Source organism: Puma concolor, chromosome B3 (assembly GCF_028749965.1).
Source record: "Puma concolor isolate L17-30 chromosome B3, mPumCon1.1.hap2, whole genome shotgun sequence".
NCBI lineage: Eukaryota > Metazoa > Chordata > Mammalia > Carnivora > Felidae > Puma > Puma concolor.
Genome location: NC_141672.1, coordinates 100,635,228 through 100,655,110, shown reverse-complemented (window position 1 = coordinate 100,655,110; position 19,883 = coordinate 100,635,228). Strand labels below are relative to the sequence as shown.

Sequence of the window (19,883 nt, the reverse complement as noted above, 5' to 3'; positions counted from 1 at the left end):
TATTTGATTCAGGAAGAATAATTTGAGCTGTTTATGTCTACAAGGTACTTATTTATCCACTAAAGAGTATACTAAAGATAAGGTCATTGTAAAAAAAAAAAAAAAAATCAATCTTCCTAAAGGGGAATTCCTCTCTTCTAATGGAATAAATAAGAATCAAAAAACATGAAATGGGGTGGTCATATTCCAAAGTTACACTCAGGATTTGACAAGCACATTTTTGCATTGATCATCTTGATATTTAACTTTGCCAACCTTTCACACATCCCTTCTACCAAAGCAAAAAATTTTGGTATACTAATATAATGAAAAAAACATGAAAACTTAAGTCCCAGAAGGAGAATAGAGTGGATATATTACATCTCTTATTAGACTCATTGTCCTGCTTTTCTTTATCTGGTGTCAGTTCTTTTAGGCATATATATATGCCAGTGCTATCACAAGAGCCTAGTGGGCAGTGTTTTCTTTATTGCCTTTTTATGTGTTTCTTTAAGGTTTTTTTGTTTTAAGTATGATATACTTAATGTCATATTAAGACTTAATGGGACCTCTTAAATCTTCTTAATGCGGACAATACAGTGGTGAACCACATAGATATGGTCACTGCCCTGGTTGCACATATAGCCTAATGGAGGAGAAAAACGATAAGTAAATCAGCGGTTAAATAATTATTATAAGTCATGAAAGGAAAAAAACAGAGCACACTCTTAGATAATATGGTGAGGGTGTCACAGGAGAGCGCTGCTTTAGATAAGGTAGTGTTGTTAGAGACACTTTTGAAATAACATTTGAGCTGAGACTTGAAGAATAAGAAAAATAATCTTTTCAGGTTATGTCAAGTCCCTGAGGTGCAAAAGAACCAACCTCATTTACATTTTCTTTCTGTGCTTACTTAAACCATAAAAATAACTGATTTAACTTGCTACTGAAATGGTTATGATTTGATGCAGTTCATTTAAATTGTCAGCACCCCAAAATAGTCACCTCTTCATTTTGTACCTTAAACCTGACCCCTGAACCACTCAGAGTGTAACATGTAGTCTCAAGTTAAATATAACATATTAAATCTCTCCCAGTTTGGCTTCTTAAATTCAGGTCACTTTAGGAGTATTGCCAGTGTATTCAGCAGTTTACAAGAACTGAAGTCCCAGTTAACATTATACCCTGTTCACAGTCCTTCCAGTTGTTTTCCTTTGTTTCTTCTTCCTAAATCTCTTTTTGGCTCTTAGCTGCATGGCTGCATCAAGAAGCTGCTCTGGTCCATGCTGAAATTAGGGGTGAGGTGGGGAAATTTGATGGGATTACTTTGGAATTCCTCTGACTTCCTCTTTGGTGTTTCTCAGGTAATGGTTCTCTCAGAGGCCAGCAGTTATGAGGAAGGCTTTGGTAGCCAGGACAAGATGTGGGCCTTGACCTGCTGCTGAACTGGTAGAGGAGGGATTGGCTTTGTACCTATGACTGGCAGGTCTAGAGAAAAACAGAATACCTGATTCCAGTAGTAGTTAAGACTTGGCTTGTTTCCCTGTTCCCACTTGAAGTTACTGCCTTACAAAGTACTTTTTTTCCTGGCAGTAATAAAAGTGGTAGGGGTGAAGAGAGAACACTGGACCTTGGAATTTCTCTGTGCCTTCATTTTTTTTCCCCTTATCAGTAAAATGAGAGTGTTGGTATAGATGATCCCTAAAGTCCCTTTTAGGTCTAATATATCATGTTTCTCTTTTAAGCCATATAGTTTTGTTTCTGATGTCTGACTTACATAATGTGTATATTGGGAATTATCTCCCTATATATTAACTTGATACATATGTGGAAATGTCGAGTCCTACTGGTTGAGCTGGATATGCTCATTTCAGAGTGCAGGGTTGGATTGTAATTGGAAAACTTTGTACCACCAGTATCTCTTACTACAAGTTTTTTGTATGCTGTTGAAAGCAGTGGTATTGTATACCCTGAGGATGAAACAAGCTAACTAAACCTGAGTTAGCCTCCAAAGAACAATCAATGAAAATTGTGGTGAATGACTTGAAGATGTGGTTTTTTATTTTGTCAGAGTAGTCAAATTGTATTGAAATAGCACTGTCCTGTGTATTCTGAATTTTTTTTGCTCTAAATTGGTACCTCCTTCTTTTGCAGGAGCTATTGCGACAATCTGGGTTACCATCCATTAAGTGCTGCTGATTTTGGAAAGATCATGAAAAATGTCTTTCCAAACATGAAGGCACGTCGCCTGGGCACAAGAGGCAAATCTAAATATCCTTTACCAGAATGGTTTTTTTAGTGATCTCTTTAGTAATCACTTATTACAGAACATCTGCTGTTGTAGTTCAACTAGCAACTATATTTAGAAATAAATTTAAGTCAACAGATACAAACAACTCTAAAGCTCTTAGTAGAATAATTGCAAACATTATTTTCCTGGCTATATATCAAACTGCCAGAGAAATAACAAATAGTGGTTTTAGGATTTTGATAGATTTCACCTTGTTCTGTCATTCTTGTGTGTTCTTACTGGTCTGATCTCCTTTTCTTCAATAATAAGAATTAACTGAGACATGCCAGAGTGCAGCAGTAGTAAGTCATATCAATAAAAGTGGAGAAAGATGTTAGCTGTCTTCTTCCTGTAATTTTGAAACGTAGGGATCTTCTTGGCAAAATGTACAACATTCAAGAAAAATTCTTGTGGAATTTGTACTGGAAGATTATATTCTCGTTAAAGTATTTTTCAGCCAACCATTTAAAGCCATATTAAAATTAAAGCCAGAGCATGCAAAATGTCCCTCTTGTGACAGAGAAATGCTTAGTAGCAAACAGAAGGAAATGAAGATTAAGAACTTATTAAAGTCTTTCCTTCTCTTGGAAGAAGATTGTAAAATAGAGGGTCTCTGTATTAGAAAAACATTATTTCTCATTACTTAGCCCTTGGTCTTTTTCAAAGCACAGAAGCTCACTCCTGTGGAGACGAGAGGAAAGGGGAGGGAAGGGGCACTGCTCCAGGTGTTCTCTAGCCGCTTGTTGCATGACCCATCATTGTTCCCTGTGTACAAACAAAAATGTCTTGATGGGTCTTTGGCATGTTACAGGTGATAATCCTGTGTGTTTCAGTGGAAAAAGAACTGAAAAGGTTAAAGCCCTTGTGACACTCTTTAAGAGTTGTTTTTGTCCCAGTGCCCTGGGCTAAAGTTTCCCTCTGGTGTGCCAGGTTTCCATCTGGATATTCCTTTCCTTCTGACCTGTTTGTTGCTGGTGGTTGGCACAGCCTATTAGGAACATTTATTCATAAAATTTATAACAGATGAAAATCATTTTGTTTCATTTAAGACAGTAACATTCTGCAGACTATTTCAGTTTGAAAAGAGTGAAAGTGTCCTGAGTTTATAATATTATGGTTGCTCTTACCGAAGAACTCTGAAAGTAGTTGTTATCTCATGTTGATTGTATTCTTATGTATGGCTACTTCTCAAATGCTAATTATATAAGTAGTTCATTTAATTTAGAATGCTTTAGACCTTAACTGTTTATTACATATTGCTACAGTGGACTAAGGAAAAAAGCCTTTGTTCACATGCCAACACTGCCCAATCTTGATTTTCACAAAACTGGAGATGGGGTAAGAATTCTGCCTTTTCTTTTTACTAAGTAGAGTCATGCCTTATTTTCAGCATTGAAAAGCATACTGCATAGTCTCCTTTTGATAAAACCAGGGACCAGGAACTATGCCTTTTACAAAATATGTAAGACAAAAAATTTAACAGTGGCTGAAAAATGTTAAAATATCTGACTGTGACAACATGGCTCATGAAATTAGGGGTAACAAAAATCTAAACTGGTTTCTAGATACATCCATGATATATATTGACAATAGGTATATTGTCAAGAGGAGAGATTAAGGTGTGGGATAATATATATATATATAGTATGAATGTCTTTTTTTTTCCTTTTTGATTTACTTATATATTTATCTAATACCACCTTGGTGTACAAAAGACTTGGGGTGGCCAAAAGTATAAAGAAGACAAAATATATAGCTAGTGGCATAGTTTGTTTTATTGATGTCAGAAGAGGCTTTTAGAAAGATTCACAGTATCTCTTAGCCTTCATATATGTTTAACAACCATTTAAATGTTGTATTCATAGTGCTGCTGGTAACTGTGCCCTGGTGGGGATAGGGATAGTCCTCTTCTTTGCAAGGCTCTTATATGCCTGCCAGCAGGGCATTTTATATGACTTTGACCCGACAGATATAGATTGCGTCTTCTAATTAAGAATACATGTCTTCGATGTGCTTCAGTTTAATTTCTCTGAGTTTTCTTTTATATTAACTTTTCCTTTTTCCTTCATTTAGTTGGAAGGAGCTGAACCTTCTGGGCAGCTTCAAAATATTGATGAGGAAGTTATCTCTTCTGCTTGCCGTCTTGTGTGTGAATGGGCCCAGAAAGTGTTAAGCCAGCCATTTGACACGGTCTTGGAATTAGCCCGCTTCCTTATAAAAAGTCATTATATAGGCACTAAGTCGATGGCAGCTCTAACGGTAATGGCAGCAGCACCACCAGGTACAAAATTACCGTTAATAAGCTAAAACTGACAGATATTACTATATTTTAGAGTTGATAGCAAAAAAAAGAGTTTCACCAGAGAACTTCTTTCTCTTTTTAGTGTTTGTATGAGTTTACTGTCACTTCACTTAGCACTAAGTTCAGATGAATTTGTTGAGCCAACAAAAATAGTAGTAATTATAGTCATTTCATTGTAAAGCTTAAAGCTATAGTTTATTTTTCTATAGTACATTTCCCTGCTGAAACATGAAACTTTCAAGATTTCCCGGTTGATATTCCATTAATATTTTTATTGCTATTTTAAAATTCAAAGAATATGTACTTTTAAGTATATGTGTGTCTAAATTAATAAATATTAGATAAGATTAAATGTTTTAAATGACTTGCTAGATTCCTTTAGAAACTAATACTTAGGTTATTATAAAATATTATTAAATTTTATAAAATATATAAATTATAAAATGATAGTAGCGTTATTATAAAATAGCAAAAGTGATTTTTTAAAAATATATATTCAAATGAGTATTTTTGTTTAAATAGGGATTTTTTCATTTGACAGTTTTAGGAAGTATTGGAATAAACGACTCTTTCCTAAATTAGTAACAAAGTATCTGTTTTGATGCAATTTTTAAATATCTCATTTCAGTCATACCTTATAAACTTAAGGAAAAGTCTAAGTTGTTATTACTCTAGGAAATTATAATTTCTGCGAAAAATATATTAATGTGAAACTTGTTTTCCAGAGATGATTCTTCTGATTGTTAAGTGTAAACAATTTTAAATCTACAATAGATTCATCCCAGCCAGAATTACAGTTCCTTAAACAACTTCACTTTTTAAAAATTTTAATAGTTTTAACAATTGTCTTCCTTCCAGTTTATGTTTATCAGAAGATTTACATATTTGGGGGAGGGGTGTATAATTGTTCTGTCCTTTCATTTTATTGTCAATTGAGGACTCACTTCAAAATAATCTCTTACCGGAGCTTTGTCATGATTCTCTCTGTCTAGATTGTAAACTGTGACTTAAATCTGTTCGCTTACATATGAGCAGGAGAGTGCTTGGGTAGCCTTACCTAGCTAGGTAGCTTGTATATGTTACCTCATTTCTTCCCTCCAGCAGTCCTGGGAGGCATGTGATATTCATTCCCACTTTACAGATCAGGAAACAGGTTTAAGAAGGTTAAGTAATTTTGTCCATTGCCAGATAAGTAGTGGGACCAGGATCTGAATTCTGATTTGTCAGGTCTCACAGCCCAGGTTGGCTACGTTACTATACTGTCTTCTTCGGGCAAAATGAGGTTTTAAAAGATAATGGGCCCTTCAACTTTCCGTGTTTTCTTTCTCCTGCCTCTACTGATACCCAGATAAGTACTTTAATAAGCTGAGGACTTGGTAGGTATCATGGAACATGAAACGTTTCTTCCTTCCTTATTTTCACAAAGTCTGACTGAGAGAAGTGGTGAATGGATGAATGAATTTTTAAAGCAGAAGTGTAAAGAAAGATGTGTTTTTAAGCAAAAATACTAAAAATTTCATGTATAAATATATGTTTCACTTTGTGAAAATAGCTTGGGAAGTTGTTACTTTAGCAATTAATTATATCATTACTCAGAGCATTTTTAGACTCTTAAAATTTTGTTCTCAGCCACTGCCATATTTTTTAATACCTTTGGTATTAATTTAATTTAATTAATTTATACCTTTGGTAGTGATTAATGTTCAATCGTTTGAAGGTGAATTTGGTTTTTTATAAAAATAGTCTCCATATTAAGAACAGGTTGTGTTACAAATGTCCTTTTTGTAAGTCAGCTGCTTGGAAATCATTCCTGTCCAGAAACCCTGGCAGGAGGGAGACATCTGAGCTTTGAGCCATTGGCAGAGGCTTTTGGGTGCAGGTGCTGAGAAGCCAGAGCTGAGGCTGGGGGCCAAGAGGGAGCAGTACAGTCTGAGATGGATTTGAAGAGGAAAAATTGGCACTAAGGTGATCAAAAGATGAGGGATTTTTGAGGAGTGAGCATGTGGGAAAAAGTTTACAGTCACTTCTTTTTCTCCGTCCTGTTCCCCCTCCCCAAATTGTTGATGAAAAGCAGAAACTAGGCTGGGGAAAGGAAAGGCAAGGTGTACCAGCAGGATGGCGTGGTCCTCCCCTTTGCTCTCTGCTGTTTTTACCAACCACAGCTTAGTTTCTAAAGATTGTAATGCTACACCCTAAATATGAAAAGAGCTTTTTAAAAAATTAAGTGTATCACATCATCAGTCCTTAACTTAAAATTTATCTCTTGCTTGGTTTATCATTCGTCTTTTCTCACTGTTGCTGTTACTACTGCTTTAAAAAGTTTTCTCAGTGACACTTTTTCAAAATATCTTAACCTCAGTTTTATTCAGAAGCTCTGCTTATTTCTCCTATGTCATACTGGAATAATTGTATAGTAACAGTTAAAATAGTCCCTCTTTTTGTAAATTTATGGTAGAATTAAAGACTTGTTTTCCCTGTACACATTTTTCTAAATATGAACGGTTTCAGCAAATATTTATTGAATACCCCTTGTAGGCTGAATATTTAAATCATGAAAATGCATGAATTTCTAATTAGAGAAGGTGGAAGGAAATTTCTGATATCTGATAAAATGCGAAACCTGCTCCCTTGGCATTTATTTATCTTAGCTTCTGCATATTTATGTCATAGCTACTACTCTTTTCAAAACCTTCATCTTGTTATTGCTGATTTAATTGAAACTGTCACCTCATTTGAACCATATTTTAAGGTGTCAGTGAAAACAGTACTGACAAATGCTTACAAAGTGAAAGTGTAACCCTTATGTTTTATTAAGAGATTGTGAGTTAAAATTTGCTGGTTTTGGTTGCTTTGTCCAGTAGATGGCTACATATTCAAAGAAATTGAGTTGTAACTGCCTTCTGTAAAACAGAGTATTTATTTTAGCTTTCTTTTCTGTTTATTTTCAGGAATTAAAGGAATTACCCAGCCGTCTGCTTTTATACCTACAGCTGAGAGTAATTCTTTTCAGCCTCAGGTGAAGACTTTGCCTTCTCCTATTGATGCTAAACAGCAATTGCAACGGAAAATTCAGAAGAAGCAGCAAGAACAAAAACTACAGTCCCCTTTGCCAGGAGAATCCTCAGCAAAAAAACCAGAAGGCGCTACAACCAATGGAGTGACTAATCTTTCTAATGGAAATCCTGCAATCCTTTCTCCTCAGCCTATTGGTATCGTTGTGGCAGCTGTCCCTAGTCCCATTCCGGTAATATCATTAAATAAGTGTTTGACCTCACTGGGATGGTGGGAGATCATTTGTTTAATTAAAAGGGGCACATGAGCGGTGCCTAGGTGGCTCAATTGGTTACGCATCTGACTCTTGGTTTTGGCTTAGGTCATGATCTCTCAGTTCCTTAGATCGAGCCCCGTGTCAGGCTCCACACTGACAGTGTGAAGTCTGGTTGGGATCTTGGGATTCTCTTTCTTTACCTCTCTCTCTCCCCCTCCCCTATGCTCTCGCTCTCTCTCTCTCTCTCTCTCTGTCAGTAAAAAAATAAAGAAACTTAAAAAAAAATGGTACATAAGAAGGAGGCAATTATAGGTATAGATTCAGTACAAATTGATTTTGTGAGCACAAACATATTCAGCTTCAGTCATTTGTCTTTTAGTCACAGTATACGATGTTGATTACAAAGCAAGGTATATAATGAACATAAGTGAAAATACAGAGATTCAAGACATGCACAGTATGCATACATAACCAGTCAGAGCTTTATGTTAAAGAGGAGTCGTTTTCAGAATTGGTTCATCCCTAGCTAAGCCAAGATGATCAGTTGCAAACTTTTTTTGGTTTTTGGTTTAAACTCTTCTTCTTTTTAACATTCAAATGGAGCAAAGTTGTAATACATATTGATAAACTTTAATGTAGACTTATAAGCTATGGCTTGCTGGACATAGGGCCTTGGACAAGTCTCCCTTAGCTATTCTGAGACCGTTTCCTTATTAACAAATAGAGATTATAGTCTTCTATCTCACATAACTGAGGTTATGATAAAGGGGCTTTTAAAATGAGAGTGCTTGGGGTGCCTGGGTGGCTCGGTCGGTTAAGCGTCCAGGTCCAGGTCACGATCTTGCGGTTTGTGAGTTCGAGCCCCATGTCAGGCTCTGTGCTGACAGCTCAGAGCCTGGAGCCTGCTTCGGGTTCTGTGTCTCCCCCCTCTCTGCCCCTCCCATGCTCATGCTCGGTCTTTCTCTGTCTCTCAGTAATAAATAAACATTAAAAAAATTTTTTTTAAATGAGAGTGCATCATGCTACAACAAAGTGGTATTTTATATTATTATTGATGGTATTGTTGAGATATATTATCAAATTTGTTTTTCTTATCATCATCATTATCATGTCATTAAAACGTGGTATACCTGGTAAGCATACTCTTATGCTCTTCACTATAGAGAAAATTTGTGGAGGCAGTAGTTTTATCTGAGACCTTATCCACAGTGATTTAATTACTAATGTCCAAGGTAGATGCATTTACAGGACAGTTCCCCCACCGTTCCCCCATGAGTGAGTCATTTTCTTGGCCCAAAGGTAGATACCTTTGTAGTTGCATGTTTCTTCAAGATTTTGTCATCTCTTCCTATCACCTCCTTAAAAATGATTATTTTGGCAAGTATTGATCACAAATGTGAAGTTTTCAGTCTTGTTTATTGAAAAGTATCTTAATGTTTTTCTTACATATTTTTATTTGATAACTATATTGCACTGTGTTGCATCTTTTATAATATTTCCGTGTCTGATACTGGTCTAACATCATACATATATAGAACTCTCGTCTAAGAAAGGAACTGTTTTGTTTTTTTTTCTTAGCATTACATTTATTAATGCCTTCATACTATACAGATACGTGAATTGCTGTTTATATCCTAGACTCGTTAAATCTGACTTTTTTGTTTTCCACCTTTTAACAGGTCCAGCGAACCAGGCAGTTGGTAACTTCACCAAGCCCAATGAGTTCTTCTGATGGCAAAGTTCTTCCCCTCAATGTACAAGTGGTCACTCAGCACATGCAGTCTGTGAAACAGGCACCAAAGACTCCTCAGAACGTTCCAGCCAGTCCTGGTGGGGATCGTTCTGCCCGGCACCGCTACCCTCAGATCTTACCCAAACCAGCTAACAGCAGTGCACTCACCATTCGCTCCCCGACTACTGTCCTCTTTACTAGCAGTCCCATCAAAACCGCTGTTGTGCCCACTTCACACATGAGTTCTCTAAATGTGGTGAAAATGACAGCAATATCTCTCACACCCAGCAACGGTAGTGCCCCTCTTAAACATTCTGCCTCAGTAAACAGTGCTACAGGAACAACAGAAGAATCAAGGACCATTCCACAGATCAAGAATGGTTCTGTCGTATCACTTCAGTCTCCTGGATCTAGGACCAGCAGCACCGGGGGATCATCTGCTGTGGAAGTCAAAATGGAACCTGAAGCATCATCAGATGAGCATCCTGCACAGTGCCAAGAGAACTCTGATGGGACAAAAGCTCCCAAAACAACACCTAGTGCCCTTTTGGGGCAGAAAAGTAATACAGATGGAGTAGTTCAAAAACCTTCAAATGAAGGTGTCACTGAAGTAAAAGCAACTAAGGTCTGTGACCAGAGGACCAAATGTAAAAGTCGCTGTAATGAAATTCCGCCAGGCACTTCAACAGGCAATAATCAAAGCACTATCACTCTCTCAGTTGCCACTCAGAACTTAACTTTCACCAGCACCAGCTCACCAGCTAATGGTGACTCAATAAATAAAGACCCTAAATTATGCACTAAAAGTCCAAGAAAGCGACTGTCTTCTGCATTGCAAGAGTCCCAGGTGCCTCCCATAAAGAAACCAATTGTGGAACAGCTTTCTGCAGTTATCATAGAAGGTCAGAAACCAGGCAGTGTTGAGAAGGACCAAAAGGTTCCACATTCAGGGAAAATAGAAAGTTCAACAGCCGGTGCTCAGATTCCTAGCAAGGTATCAATAAATGTCAATTCACACATAGTGGCAAATCGACCCTTGAATTCTGCTCTCATTGCTAGTGATTCAGCTTCTGAACAGCAAACACCATCATCATCTCCAGATATCAAAGTAAAACTTGAAGGGAATGTCTTTCTTTTGGACAGTGATTCAAAACCAGATGGCAGCTTTAATTCAAACGAATGGCAACAGGTCAGTAAGGATTCTGAGTTTATATCTGCCGGCTGTGAACAACAACAAGATATCAGTGTTATGACAATTCCTGAGCACTCTGATATCAATGACTTAGAGAAATCTGTTTGGGAATTAGAAGGAATGCCACAGGATACATATACCCAGCAGCTGCATAGCCAGATACAAGAATCTTCTTTGAATCAAATACAAGCACAGTCTTCAGATCAGTTACCTCTACAGTCTGAACTGAAAGAGTTTGAGCCTTCTGTTTCCCAGACAAATGAAAGCTACTTTCCTTTTGATGATGAGCTTACACAAGATAGTATTGTGGAAGAGCTGGTGCTTATGGAGCAGCAGATATCAATGAACAATTCTCATTCTTATGGTAACTGTTTGGGAATGGCCCTTCAGAGTCAGTCAGTAACTCCAGGAGCTCCAATGTCATCTCATGCCTCCAGTACCCACTTCTACCATCCAATCCATAGCAATGGCACTCCGATCCACACACCCACACCCACTCCTACTCCAACGCCCACCCCCACCCCAACCCCAACTCCAACATCTGAAATGATTGCTGGGTCTCAGAGTCTGTCCAGGGAGAGCCCTTGTTCCAGGCTAGCCCAGACCACACCTGTGGATAGTGCTTTAGGAAGTAGCCGACACACACCCATTGGTACTCCACATTCTAACTGCAGCAGTAGTGTCCCTCCCAGCCCTGTTGAATGCAGGAATCCGTTTGCATTTACCCCAATAAGCTCCAGCATGGCGTATCATGATGCCAGCATTATCTCAAGTAGTCCTGTGAAACCAATGCAAAGACCCATGGCCACACACCCTGACAAAACCAAGCTTGAATGGATGAATAATGGGTATAGTGGGGTTAGTAATTCGTCAGTTTCTGGCCATGGCATTCTCCCAAGCTATCAGGAACTAGTGGAAGACCGTTTCAGGAAACCTCATGCTTTTGCTGTGCCTGGACAGTCTTACCAGTCTCAATCCAGACATCATGACACTCATTTTGGTCGTTTGACTCCTGTCTCTCCTGTGCAGCATCAAGGTGCCACTGTAAGTAACACCAACAAACAGGAGGGTTTTGCAGTCCCTGCCCCTCTTGATAATAAAGGAACTAATTCATCTGCCAGCAGCAACTTCAGGTGCCGGAGTGTGAGCCCTGCTGTTCATCGCCAACGTAATCTTAGTGGAAGCACCCTGTATCCAGTATCTAATATCCCCCGATCTAATGTGACCCCCTTTGGAAGTCCAGTAACCCCAGAAGTTCACGTTTTCACAAATGTTCACACAGATGCATGTGCCAACAACATAGCTCAAAGAAGTCAATCAGTTCCATTGACGGTCATGATGCAGACAGCCTTCCCGAATGCTCTTCAGAAGCAAACAAACAGTAAAAAAATAACCAGTGTTTTGTTGAGTAAACTTGATTCTGACAATGATGATGCAGTAAGAGGTTTGGGCATGAACAACCTGCCCTCCAATTACACAGCCCGGATGAATCTCACTCAGATTTTGGAAACTTCCACTGTTTTTCCTAGTGCCAATCCACAGAATATGATCGATTCCAGCACTTCTGTTTATGAATTCCAAACACCATCTTACCTCACTAAAAGTAATAGCACCGATCAGATCAGTTTTTCTCCTGAAGATAATCAAGCACAATCAGAAATCGGAGAGCAACAATTAGATTTCAATAGCACTGTTAAAGACCTGTTGAGTGGAGACAGCTTGCAATCCAACCAGCAGCTGGTAGGTCAGGTAGCATCTGATCTCACTAATACTGCGTCTGATTTCTCTAGTGATATCAGGTTGTCTTCTGAGCTCTCAGGCAGCATCAATGATTTGAACACTTTAGACCCAAATCTACTGTTTGATCCAGGACGTCAGCAGGGACAAGATGATGAAGCTACACTGGAAGAATTAAAGAATGACCCATTATTTCAACAAATTTGCAGTGAATCCATGAGCTCTATGACTTCATCAGGTTTTGAGTGGATAGAAAGCAAGGACCATCCTACTGTTGAAATGTTGGGTTAAATAGTGTTTTATAATATGTAGCACACTGTATCTAAAGACATATGTATTGTATTTGTCTTAATGGAAGTGCCTCCCGCAGCAGAAACACTTAACTATTAATTGTGACATTTTAAAAGAGTTTGCTGCAGAAGTGGTTTCTTCTTCAGTAGGAAATGGTTAGACTTGCCTCAGTTCTTAACAAGTTTCTGAAGACAGTAGGCTGTAGGAGAACAAGTATTAGGTTTTAAATTTTATAATGTTGCCCCATGTAATCACATTGTTGGCTAGTAAGCAATTGACTAACCAGCTTTTACAAGAGCAGTCTAGATCTTTATTTTGTGTGAGTTCATTTTAATTCATCAGTTGATCTGCACAGAATGTAGAGGAAACCATTGATTTTAGGTATAGGCTATTTTTTTGTTGTTGTTGGCATTATCTTTTAGATATGAAATCATAGCTAAGGTAAATTGTAGAGAAGAAGGTCTTCCTTGAAACAGGGATAATATTCAGGTTATTATCGGTATTTAGGCTTGAAGCATAGAGCTACTGTAGAATGAACAAAATCTCCGTAGGGCTTTCTGGGACTTCAGTACCATTTGCACCTGCATTTTGAAGGGCTTAAATAGGAGAAAATAATGGAAAATTAAATGTTAATTTAAGGAAAGCAAAAGCTGCACTAAAATTTTTAAAAGGAAAAACTAGTAGCCATTTATATTTGTGACTTTGCATTAGTCTTATTTTAAAATTTAATTTCAGTATGGAGCCAGCACACACACAGAGACCTGCATACACGTGTGAGTGCACGCGCACACACGAGAACTCCAAACATTGTAGAATCTATTACTAGGATAAATACAAGCATGTTAGAAAAACATTTTATGTTTTATTGTTTGGAAATTGAGATAGGGGAATTTAGAAATAATAAAAGCATTTTCTTAGTTCTATCACAACGGCTACCTGCACATATTAAAATTCTATTTAAGATTTAATTTGAAGTTTTTTAATTATAATATTCTTAAGTCCTCAATTTAGTGACTGACTCCTTCACTCCTGAATATAGTAATACATGTTGATCATGGGATCCAAATAAACAGGAAGGAGATGACATAAAAAACAAACAAACATTTCGCCACCTAAGGTCTGAAGCCACAAATCTTTATGTCTCTGCTAAAAGGGACATCAATAGTACTTGAAGAAGAGGAGCATTTTATTACATGCTTAATTTATTTATTGTGATAACCACAATTGCAAAAGAAGCACTCAGGATTTGTTTTAAAATGTTTCTCTGTTTGGCTCCCATTTTGTTTTATGAGTAATTATTTATGAATTTCTTGTTGACACAAATCTGCTCACTAGTCCGCTCCGTTTGCGTGAACTTAGGATTTCTTTCAAATAGATTTCAAAATTGCCATTAAGTTTTTAAAGCTAACATTAAACCATTGCTGTGCTACTTTGAGCCTAGCTAAGCTTTCCTTTACCTTAATTAGCAAGCCAATGAGAAGACTACAATCAATGAATATTTAACAAATGTGATGAAGGGTTTAATTTAATAAGGTTTCATTGCTCAATAAATTTGCAAGGTAGGGTATTAACATATTTTGATAAATAAACGGTGCTAGGGTTGGCTCAGAGGTTTATATACTGATATGTCCTAGTTATTGGCGTTTGTGTGTGTTTGCTGTTATTTGATTTAATGATCTGTTAGGTATTTTTTCTTGATGCTAATTATTTCTTCACTGTACATTGAGACACAGCACTACTGCACACCAAAGTATGCAATACCCAAAGGAAACTGTGTGATTTCTTTTAACAAATGATGGGAGCCTTTCTAGATGAGATACTCTGAAAAGGAGATTTTGAGGCCATTCTAATCCCTTGTTTACATTATTAGCTTCCTACTAATATAAAAATAATGGAAATCTTTTTTTATAAAAATATAAAGACTGGAGGATTTTTAACCCTCTGTACAGTATTGCAGCAAACACTTTAAATTTGGCTGAATTCGTCCAGCAAACTTTCTGGGGTTCATATATTGCACTAAATTTGTTGAACCTGTGGTAGGCACATCTCTTAGGATAAATGCAACCAATACAGTCCACAGATTAAACTTTTTAAATGTGTTTCATTATGAAAAGACAAAATGTCATCAAAGTGACAGATAAAATTGTCTTATGTAGCAATGTGCATTGATCTCAATGAGATATTTCTATTTCTTATTCTCTTACATGAGAATATTACAGCAGGAAGAATTAAGTTTAGTTTGCTTCACCATGTTAATACATGATCACAAAATGTGCATGAGTGTTATTGACTTATCTTGTACAGTACTAGGTATTCCTGTAACCACTTTTTTTTTTTCTTGGCTGTATTGAAACTGGTTCAGTGTTAACCAGGCAAGCATAGTTATTCACGAGTTATTTACTTTTTTATGTTGACTAATTCTGCTTAGTTATTGTTGAATATGTTCTTTTCTCAGATTATTTTCATTGTTTTCATGTTTAAAACATTTTTCATACTGTTTATCATGATAAGACTTCATGAAGTAAATAATTTTGCATATAATTGCAATAAGCACTGACTTTTGAACTGAAAAGAAGGAAAGTGTTTTGTTGTTTTTTTTTTTTTTTTTTTGTGCAGTGCATCTGAGGTTCATATAATAGTCTTGTACTATAATGTGCTTTACTACACCATAAATGACAAAAAACAAGCCCTGTTTCATGTTTTCATTTAGTGCAAAAAGTCAGATTTCCCCAGTGTTTTGTTGTCTGTTGTACCTGCTGAAACTCCAGTAGTTGAATATTGCAGTAGCATTTCAGTTCTCTTTTTTTATTGAAAGTGCTCAAAAATTGTTTTTTAAATGTTTTCAAAAACAATTAAAAACATTTTATATTAAACTGACTGGGTCTTAAGGTGATTTGTGGGATCCATCTTACATAGGCAGTGTGCCGTTTTCAAACAGACCTGATGCCATTCTTCCTTAGATCTCATGAAATTCATAGAAATGGATAAAAATCGGCACAAGGCTGAACAGGGCTGCTAATCTTCTCTCTGTTATTAATCCAACAGGATACACAGGTCTGATTTTATTCATCAGAACTCTGCTGTTCACTTAGGATTTATTACTGATGAGTGGTAAATGGCATGGAGCTTTATGTTATCCCCAAACATCTTTGCTTTTGCTGGTTCACATAATGTTTGCTTTAAAGTGCTAGTCTGTGGAGTACCTAGGTATGTATATTTTTGAAGCTTTGAATAGAAGTATAGTAGGAAAAAAGTGGAGAAAATTCTAAAGCACAAGTGTGCCCAAAGCAGCATCGACATTTTGGTGAGCCAGAAATACAAAACACACTGAACTTGTAAACTGGAACCTGAGCTGTAGGTATGGAATCAGAAAGAAGCATACAGAAATTTCAACTCAAAAAAGGAAGAAGAAGAAAGACATTTCAACTCCTAACTCCCACAGAGTAATGAAACCAGGGTCTGAGATGGAGTTTCCACACTCTTTTGAAATAACTGCATCAACAACCAGTGCCTGGGGCTATATAACTTATATTGTAGCCGGGACCTGAGCCAAACAGGCTGTTCATCCGTGTGATCTGTGACTGCCCCACTAACACTACAGGACTGTAGCCATGACTGGGCAGTTGGTAGAAGCAATTATAAAAGGAAAGAAGAGAGTAGCGATTGAGAATGGGAGAGGGAAAAGCAGGAAGACTCCTACACAAAATGAGCCTACAAACCACAATTGTAAAGTACTTGAAGAAAATGAAACTAATCCTAAGAAAGGCAATCTGCACTTAAATAAAAGTAATGAACTACCTAGATGTTGACTTAAAAAATAGGTGTGTTAGGATTCTCAGTAACAAAAAGTTGTTTTAATAAGAGCAGATAAAACAACTAGTGGATATAGTGAACCGATAAAATCTGGGGGAAAAATACTGTGTATCTGAGGTGCTTTGGGCTGCACATAACACGAAACCTAACACTGGCTTCAACCATAAAGACATTTAGCTTAATTTTGAAGATAGGAGGTTCAGGGTCTCATTCAGTGGCTCAATGTTCTAAAAAATGTTGAACTCTTAAGAACTCGGTTTCTGTTGCATTATCTTCAGCTTTGCTTTTCCGTGTCTATTGGGTCATGGTCACAAGGTAACTGCCATACCTCCAACTTTTATATCTGAATACATCCTAAACAAGGTGGTAAGGAGCAACTCCCAGCCTGTACCAAAAAAAAAAAAAAAAAAAAAAAAAAAAAATCCTTACCGGAATCTCCTATTAGACACTCCCTCCTCACCCTCCAACCCCTCATTTAGTCTTGTTGGGTGAAACAAGATCAAAGGTCTACCTGAAAGCCAGTTAGCTTAGATTTTGTTTTTAATGTTTATTTATTTTTGAGAGTGAGAATGCAAGAAGGGGAGGGGCAGAGAGATGGGGAGACAGAATGAAGCAGGCTCCGAGCTGTTGGCACAGAGCCCGACATGGGGCTTGAACTCCCGAACCGTGAGTTCATAACTTGAGCCAAAGCCAGACTGAGCCAGCCAGGCGCCGCTAAAGTGAGTTCTATAACCTGGGAAAGATACTAGGGACTCAAGATCTTGTGCCCACATTAGAGGGGCTCACAGTCTTGTAAAGAACTAATTACATGTTTTTCGAGAAGTACCAATTTTAGGTAGATGTGTGTGTGTATCCCAATACAATATGCTATATAGAAGAAAAGGTGAGAATTCACACTCTGAGGAGCCAAGAACAGGGCAAAAGGATGATAGTAAGGACTACATTTAGAAATAGCTGTTTACTGGTGTAAACTGGTCTCCTGCCTTCCCTCTCTGAGTTAAACAATCGGGTATTAGTATCATAAATGCAAATTGCCTAAGCACCTATTATGATAATAGAGCCAAAATTTTTATTTTGCTAAATATATGAAGTAGAGATTGATTTTGATGTTCACTGCTATAAATGAATTTTTTTTAATAGAATGGGATCATTTATCAGTATCTGAAATTTTTTTTAATATGTATATGACCAGCCCTGAAGCTATAATCAATCTGCTTCCGAGGCTGGAAGGGTAAAAACAAAAAGGCTAGTCTTTTTAATATAAATTTTATTTCTAAGAAGTACTTAATTTTAGAGAGAAGGGAGAATAAATAAAATGTATCATGAGAATGGTATTAGTATACATAGAATATTTCCTTGCATGAGACCTTCTATTAAGTATTTTGCACATACTCTCATTTCCTCATTGGAATAATTCTGAAAGAATATCATTTTTCAAGTGACAGAATTTTAGCTTGGGGATTAACTGGTAGTGGTAGCAGCTAAGAACAGGAAGAGCCAGGATTATAACTTGGTTCCAAAGCCTAGTTCTTAACCATTATGCTGTACTTAAAATATTTGTTCAAACTACCTACTGTAGTAGTTTGATTTGGTGGTTTTTGTGACATTTTTATTCCAGCTTAAAATTTAGAATTAGGTTTGATTTTGTGGGGATTTTATTTCTCTTAAACCTCCAATGCTTACATCTCTTACACTTCTTTTCACTTTTGTTGCTTTGGGATTTCACCTGTGTTTTGTAACTTTAAGTTCCTTTTCCTCACTTCTCCCCATAGAAATACATGCCCTAATGTATTGGAAGTCAAGGGAGAAATAAGATTTAAATACAAAATTGGATTTTACACACAACTTTTCAAGTACATTTCTTAGAGGTATACCTAATCATTGATTTTTAAACCACTTTTAAAATTTCATCAGGAAATAAAAACTAGGCTGTTTGTTGAACAAATGACAGAGCATCTAAACTATGTCTGTCTCTGCCTGTTGCTGGAGAAGACACCTGCCATTTTGAAATTTTACACAGTATAATGTGAAGACTCAAACAGGATTTCGGGATGCAATGAGGTCACTGTAGCAGAGACTGCTGTTTGCCACTAGGCATCAGCAAGAGACCACATTCACCAGTTTCCCTTGTAGTTAAGTGGAGCCACTTACAAAGTACTCAACCAAAAGGATGTCATCAAAAGGTTTGTGTGCAAATTGCTTTGAAGTGTACTTGCCCTCCTTCCTCCCTGCTGGCTGGAATGCACATGTGATTAGTAGAACTCTAGAAGCTCCCTTGGTCTTTGAGGTAATGCCACACACTAGGGATGATGGAGTAACAACATGGAAGGAGCCCAAGCGTCTGATGACACTGAGGGAAGCTGTGCTGACTACTTGCCTCTGAATGTGTTTTACATGACAGAGCAATTTCTTCCTGGTTTAAGTCACAATTATTTTGACCATTCTGTCACTCAACACAAATCCCAATTATAACCCAGTGTAGCCACAGAAGGTTTTCAGCAATAGTGGGAAATGTTCGATTAGCATGAGGATCACTAAACCATCATGGATTCCCCTGAAGAATGGCAAACTGCATCTCTTTTTCATTGGAATTGGTAAATTATGAGAGGATCTTAAGAAAGAATACTCTGATTTTTAGCACAGTATTTGAATACGGTTTCATTGTGGTCCAAAAAAAAAGATAAAATTAGGTGGATTATAGATTGCTTAAACGACTGAAGGGAATTAATGAATCAAAGTGAAAAGCATTACAACATTCTGGTCTTTGATTTCAGACCTGGTTTTAAGACTCAGCTCTGCCAATTATAACCAGGACTCTGGGCAAGTTGTTTGAATATGTGTTATGGTATCCATCGAGAGCATTTTCTAGTGGTGGGCCACATGATTTGGGCCTGTTTAGTATTTGTCCCAATATCTTGAAAAAAGTTTTCTATGGCAGATACTGTGGACTGGCTTGCTCAATTTCTGTTCCAGCCTCTTCCTGGTATGCAAATCCTGGGGATCCAAAAACTACATTTTTTTTTTTACTTCATCATAGCTTAGGTTCTGGATATGAATTACATTCTACTAAATTCATTCCTGAAAACCCCGGCAGATGAAAATGAAGCAGAAGCTATCCTACTTGTTTTCAGTGACTTCCTTGCAAAAACAAGCTCACTGTGACAGAGTTTTCAGCAGCCATGTGTTCGAGTTCATTCTTGAGATTCTTAACTCTCAAGGGACCACATTACACTGCCAAGTCTCCAGTTCTGTGAATGTCAAGAAGCAGTCAAGAGGTGG

The 19,883-nt window shown here is 37.2% G+C and overlaps 1 protein-coding gene across 4 annotated transcripts in view; it reads left to right on the top strand.

Moving 5' to 3' along the window:
* Positions 1-15,668, top strand: part of RFX7 (regulatory factor X7) — a 133,373-nt gene extending 117,705 nt beyond the window's left edge. For all 4 annotated transcript variants that reach the window (XM_086710754.1, XM_086710755.1, XM_086710757.1 and 1 more), the window contains 5 exons: positions 2,134-2,254; positions 3,527-3,607; positions 4,343-4,550; positions 7,520-7,815; positions 9,519-15,668. In XM_086710754.1, the coding sequence (XP_086566880.1) occupies positions 2,134-2,254; positions 3,527-3,607; positions 4,343-4,550; positions 7,520-7,815; positions 9,519-12,791 (3,979 nt within the window). In that variant the 3' untranslated portion in view covers positions 12,792-15,668. The remainder of the gene's footprint in view (positions 1-2,133; positions 2,255-3,526; positions 3,608-4,342; positions 4,551-7,519; positions 7,816-9,518) is intronic.
* Positions 15,669-19,883: the final 4,215 nt, after the last annotated feature.